Raw genomic sequence first — 5590 nt, 5'->3', positions numbered from 1 at the left:
GGTCTCGCCTCCTTACCCTCGGCCCGGAGCTGCAGCTCTGCGGCGGCGGCTACTCCCGGGCGCCGAGCCCAGAGCTCAGGGGGCAGTCCTTCCTGTCTGCCTTTACTGCGAGGGGCCCCGCAGCCCGGCTTCCTGCTCCGGAGAGCCTCTCTATCCAGCCCCCTCCCACAGCCTGGGCCTCTTTCCCCTCCTCCCTCCCACCTCCAGCCGCCAGGTCCCCTACGGCCCCGCCGGCTCGGGCCTGAGTGGCAGAGGCGCCTGCAGCTGCCAATCCCAAAAATATTCTCTGATGACACAGCTGGAGGACGAAAGCCCAGACTAGCTCCTCCAGGCTAAGTATAGAGCAGGCAGGACCCCCGGCCCCCCGCTGAGCCGGGGTTCTAGCCCCAGCCCCGGGCCCCATCTGCCAGGCCCCTGCTGGCTTGAAAGGGAGCCCAGAAGGTCTGAGGGGCTGGCTGGCCAAGTTCTGTCTCCCTGGTGAAGAACGCTTTCGGGACCTGGCAGACCCCAGCGCCCCGGGTCTTGACCCACCCGGTGTCACCTCAGTACTGGGTGTGGGGACGTGACTCCTAACTGTGTGTGTACAAGGGCCTGCAATTATGTGTGTGTGTTGGGGGGGAAGGGTTGTGTGTGTGGGTCAGGTCACTTGGGGTGAAAACCCTCAGCAGCCCCTCCCCCACATTCCTGGCGGGAGTGGGAGATAAGGCTCAGGGCCACAGACATCTGCGTCAGAGATAGGAGGTCTCAATGCCATGGGCAGGGGCAACTGGGACTGCAGGGCGTGGGAAGGCCTGGGTAAGACTGGGGTGAGCAGGGTAAAAGAGGGCTGCTGGCAGGATGGGGAGGGGAGAGTGGGGAGGCCCTGGGCACACCCTGACAGAGGGGAGCAGAGCAGGGTGTGGGTTCACCCTTGGTAGGTGAACTATGTTGCCCCCGCTGCCTCTGCTGCTGCTCTGGCTGCTGGCCCCCCAGGGTGGGCATGGCTGCCAGGAGCCAGAGCTTGACCGGGAACTGGTCCTGGCCAAGGTAAGGGCCCTGTTTCTGGATGCCTTGGGGCCCCCAGCGGTGACCCAGGAAGGCGGGGATCCTGGAGTCAGGCGTCTGCCTCGAAGACACGCTGTGGGGGGCTTCGTGCGCAGGGTCTCTGAGCCGTTGGAGGAGGATGTCTCCCAAGCCATCCTTTTCCCAGCAACAGGTAATGGTGGGGGGAGGGGATGGCGGGGCGAGGGTGGGGGGGAAGCATCGTGGTGCAGCTTAGATGTGGGAGCCGGGTCCATCTGGGTTTGAATCCCACATGTGTCACTCAGCCAACTGACTGCAACAAATGGGTCATTTTCGGAACCTCCCTGAGCCTCTGTCTCCACATCTGTCAAGTGGACAATAATGCCCAGCTTCAGGATTAAGGGTGATGGTCTCTGAAATGCATGCCTCCCACGAGGCATTTGGGGGACTCTTCTGGGGGGCCAGCAGGCTCTAGAGACTGACATGTTAGGGTCACTTCCTGCCCCTTTTCTGCCTTTCTCTGCCTCTGCTCCCTACTCCGAGCCTTGTTTCTTTACCCCCAAGTAGCTGAGGCTTGAGAAGACAGCAAGGGTTCAGGAGAAAGTAACTTGGAAAACTTTCCTGGGAAACTAGTTTAGCTTCTCATCTCCTTATCCATGTCCCCAAGTCCCAGTGGCTGATGGAAAAAGCCCATTTTATAAGCTGGCTGAACTTTCTTAGAAAAGAACCCCTCTCTCTCCACTCTTCAGTCCCCAAACGGCACAGTAAATACAAATATGACAGACTGGGGCAGACTCCCAGCCTGACTTCTTAGGGGGTAAATGTCACTTCACTTTTCTTACCCTCAGTTTCCTTATCTGCCTAATGGGTCAATCACTATGAGGTTTATAATGCCATCAATTCATGTAACAACAGATCCAATTGCCATTCCATTCCATCGGCTGCCTCTGGTCTGTGATTCTTGAGTATAATCTAGAAACTTCTTTCTGAATTACGCCTTTTCTTCTCCTCCTCCTCTTCCTTTTTGGTGTTAACCTTTTTAAACAGCGATTCTTTTAAACAATATGTCACGTAACATTGCTGTAGTCTAAGAAAATATAGAGTGATTGAACAAATACCTGTGCACACCCCATTCAAGGTACAGTTCACACATTCAGGTGAACGAAATCTAAGTCTAACTGCCAGCTCAGTGCTTGGTGAAGGGAGACGCAGGGCCTCTTACACATCGCTGATGGGAATGTTAAGGGGCAAAACCGCTTCAGAGAAAAGTTGGCAGTGACTTGTATCTTTTATGTCCTTTAATGATGAAATAACAGATGGATGCCTCTGCCAGTTCTTTCAAGACTGGAGAGAGTCCCCGAGCCCAGCAGACCGTCCAGAGCACGCTCGGCAGGCTCATGAATGACACCCACATCTCTCCTGCTCAGAAAGAGGGTCCCGGCTTCTGCCAGTCAGGGCTGCCCTCTGCCTCCTCTGTCTCCTGCAGGTGCCAGCTGTGAGGATGAGCCAGCTGCTGGAGAGCTGGCCCGGGAGGCGGAGGGAGGCCTCTTCACCTACCTGTTCCGGCCGTCCGCGCACACGCGCAGCCGCCAGGTGACGTCGGCTCAGCTGTGGTTCCACACGGGACTGGACAGACGGGACACAGCGGCCTCCAATAGCTCTGGGCCCCTGCTAAGCCTGATGGTGCTGTCATCGGGGGCGCCCGTGGCTGTGCCCGTGTTCCTGGGCCAGGCCCCCCCTCGCTGGGCCGTGCTGCACCTGGCGGCCTCGGCCCTCCCTCTGCTGACCCACCCTGTCCTGGTGCTGCTGCTGCGCTGTCCTCTCTGCTCCTGCTCAGCCCGGCCAGAGGCCACACCCTTCCTGGTGGCCCAAACACGGGCCAGGCCCCCCGGCGGAGGGGAGAGAACCCGCCGTTCCGCGCCCCCGTTGCCCTGGCCTTGGTCTCCCTCTGCCCTGCGCCTGCTGCAGAGGCCTCCAGAGGAGCTCGCCGCCCATGCCAACTGCCACAGAGCGGCCCTCAACATCTCCTTCCAGGAGCTGGGCTGGGACCGGTGGATCGTGCACCCTCCCAGCTTCATCTTCCACTACTGTCACGGAGGCTGTGGGCTGCCCACCTCACCAGACCTGCCCCTACCAGGCCCTGGGGTTCCCCCGACCCCCGTGCAGCACCTTTCGTTGGTGCCAGGGGCCCTGCCCTGCTGTGCTGCTCTCCCAGGGACCATGAGGCCCCTCCGTGTCCGCACCACCTCAGATGGAGGTTACTCGTTCAAGTACGAGACGGTGCCCAACCTTCTCACGCAACACTGTGCCTGCATCTGAGGCGGGTTTGCTGGAGGTCCAGCTGGTCCCACCCCACCAGCTGGAAGAAGGGCAGAATTCGGGAGAAATATGGTTATCACTCCTCCCTGCCTTCTACATTTCTGCCTGAGGGCCCCGCCCCCCACCTCATGCCTTGCTGTGGGTAATGTGACAATAAAAACATGGTGCATGTGACTCATCTGTGTTCTCAGACTTCTCTGATACGGTGTGGGGAGTGGGGGACAGAGCACGGGACTGTGGGCTCTCCAGTCGCTCCAGTCTCACTTCACCTTGGAGACCTGAGGTTCAAGAGCTGAGTAGACACCTGGGGGTGACACGAAGGTGCTCTGAGCTCCTAACAGTCCCTTGGGAGACAGAACTGGTTTCCTGCAAGGTGAGCCTGAAGTGCCAGTCACATTGCCAGCATTGCCACCCCAAAAGGCACCAGTGGCAGCACAGTGCCCCCTTCCAGGTGCAGACACGCCCACCCCCGCCAGGTTCTGCTCTCCATACTGGTCATGCAGCTCAAAGTCAGGTGATGCACAGACTCAGAGATCATGCTTTTGGGGCCCCACTGAGGCAAACATTTAGAGCTGGGCAGATTTGGGGGTTCTCAGGAACTGGGGCGGGAAGTTAAGGGAAGGATGTGTGACAACATCTGAAAGTTGACACGGGCAGAGAAGTAGGAGAACACAGACGCGAGGATTTCGATTTGCCACATGTCAGAGACCCTTTGTCCCCGTTCACGGATTATTGGGGGGCTTCTAGAACAGGCAGGGTCTCAAGGTAGGAGCAGCATCGGCGAGCAGAGATTCCTATAAAAGGGGGAAAAGGAGAAGAAGGGGAAAGGGGAGAGAGGAAGACATGGGAATTGGAGTTGGGTGCAAGTCTTCCTGCCCTGCTCTGAGCAGAGGTTTATTTTATACGTTGGAGCAAACAGTGGGATGGCATCAGCACATGAACTGGGCTGAGAGATTACAATCATCTTTTTTTCTAAGAACAGTTTGGGGTCGTATTGCCCTTTAACTGAGATATAACATTCATTATTCTTAAAATCAATCTATTAAAGTTAAGATAGGTACATAAATTCATAAAGTTTAAGGCTAAGATTGTTATATTTACCAGTGTTGATTGGCTAAAATAAAAGTCCCTTTAAACCTTAAATGCTACTTAATGATCTTCATTCTCATTGAGACATCTTAGAGGGTAAAGTAAAGTCCAGGACTAAGGTGGAGGCTGGGCTGGAGATGTGAAGGGGGATAAGGTGAGGTCGCGGACCAAGGAGAAGTTGTGAAAGAGGGTAAAGTCAAGTCGAAGACTAGGCTGGAGGAGTTTTCTGGGAGATAAGTCACTAAGAGAGATAGTAAGATTCCTCAGTTAAAGACTGAGCAATAAAAGCTTAAGTAAGAGAGTAGAGTGATAAGATTTGGGTCTGGTCCGGGCAGTAAGAGAACTTAATTTTTTAGCATGTTCTAGTACTGCCTTGTCTTACAATATTGATTTTGTTGTAATTGTTTTTATTAATCAGCCAGTTGTAATATTATTATTTGCTTTCTAGAGGAATTTTCTGCCTTGGGTAGCGCTTGCTCGCCTGAGCAGGCAGCGCCTTATGAGGCTAAGGCAATCTCGTCGCAAGCTGATGGTTGCTTAGAATATTTTGATATTACAGAAAAGGGAGGTCATAACATAAGTTGGCGTGGACATTCTGATTTTTCAGAGCACTTCCGTCTCTATCCGGAATATTTCAGTCCATAGAGGTTGCATAGCTTGTGTCAGCCACGCGTCCCAGGACACACCCATTTCCATAGCCCTGGATTTTGGTGTGGACACAGCAAAGCCGGCTGTGCTGTGCTGGGTCCTTAAAACCTTGAGTTCCCAGGGTGTGTGCTGTGTCATTACTCAGTGCCCTTACTCAGTCCTTAATGTCTGATTGTGGGAATTCAGAACCTAGTGCCAGAAACAAGGTGCCCTCGCGTGAACTTGCCTGGACACTGAGAGGGCAGTGTGCAGCCAAGAGCCCTGTCCTGTCTCCATGGCGTCTCTGCTCAGCCCTTTCTGGCCGATCTTGATGTCTTGATCAGTCCAGCTGCCTTTGTCATCCCCCCAACCCAACCCCTTGGTCTTTTGATCTAGTTGCCCTGCCCCAGAGTCCTGGCTCTTGGGACTCAGTCTCCCTTTAGAGGGTGTTTGTGCAGGGGGGAAGGGTGGGGAGGCTCAGGTCCCCTGGCTGGGCAGGGACAGCACTGTCTGATATTGACTGGACAGTTGCATGTGTGTGGGGGTGGGTGGG

General features: G+C 55.4%; 1 protein-coding gene across 2 annotated transcripts; it reads left to right on the top strand.

Moving 5' to 3' along the window:
• The first annotated feature begins 290 nt into the window (after positions 1-290).
• Positions 291-3495, top strand: INHA (inhibin, alpha). Of its 2 annotated transcripts, none has more exons than XM_004674795.2 (2): positions 291-1195; positions 2489-3495. In XM_004674795.2, exons 1-2 carry the CDS (start codon positions 925-927, stop codon positions 3319-3321), a joined length of 1104 nt encoding a protein of 367 aa, XP_004674852.1. In that variant the 5' UTR covers positions 291-924; the 3' UTR covers positions 3322-3495. The 2 variants fall into 2 exon arrangements, with proteins under 2 accessions (XP_004674852.1, XP_012581457.1); XM_012726003.1 differs by having other exon boundaries at positions 1137-1195; positions 2319-3495.
• The last annotated feature ends 2095 nt before the right edge of the window (positions 3496-5590 follow it).

Source organism: Condylura cristata, unplaced genomic scaffold (genome assembly GCF_000260355.1).
Source record: "Condylura cristata isolate star-nosed mole 26May11 unplaced genomic scaffold, ConCri1.0 scaffold00002, whole genome shotgun sequence".
In the NCBI taxonomy this organism is placed as follows: Eukaryota; Metazoa; Chordata; class Mammalia; order Eulipotyphla; family Talpidae; genus Condylura; species Condylura cristata.
This window is presented reverse-complemented; position numbering and strand designations above follow the sequence as displayed.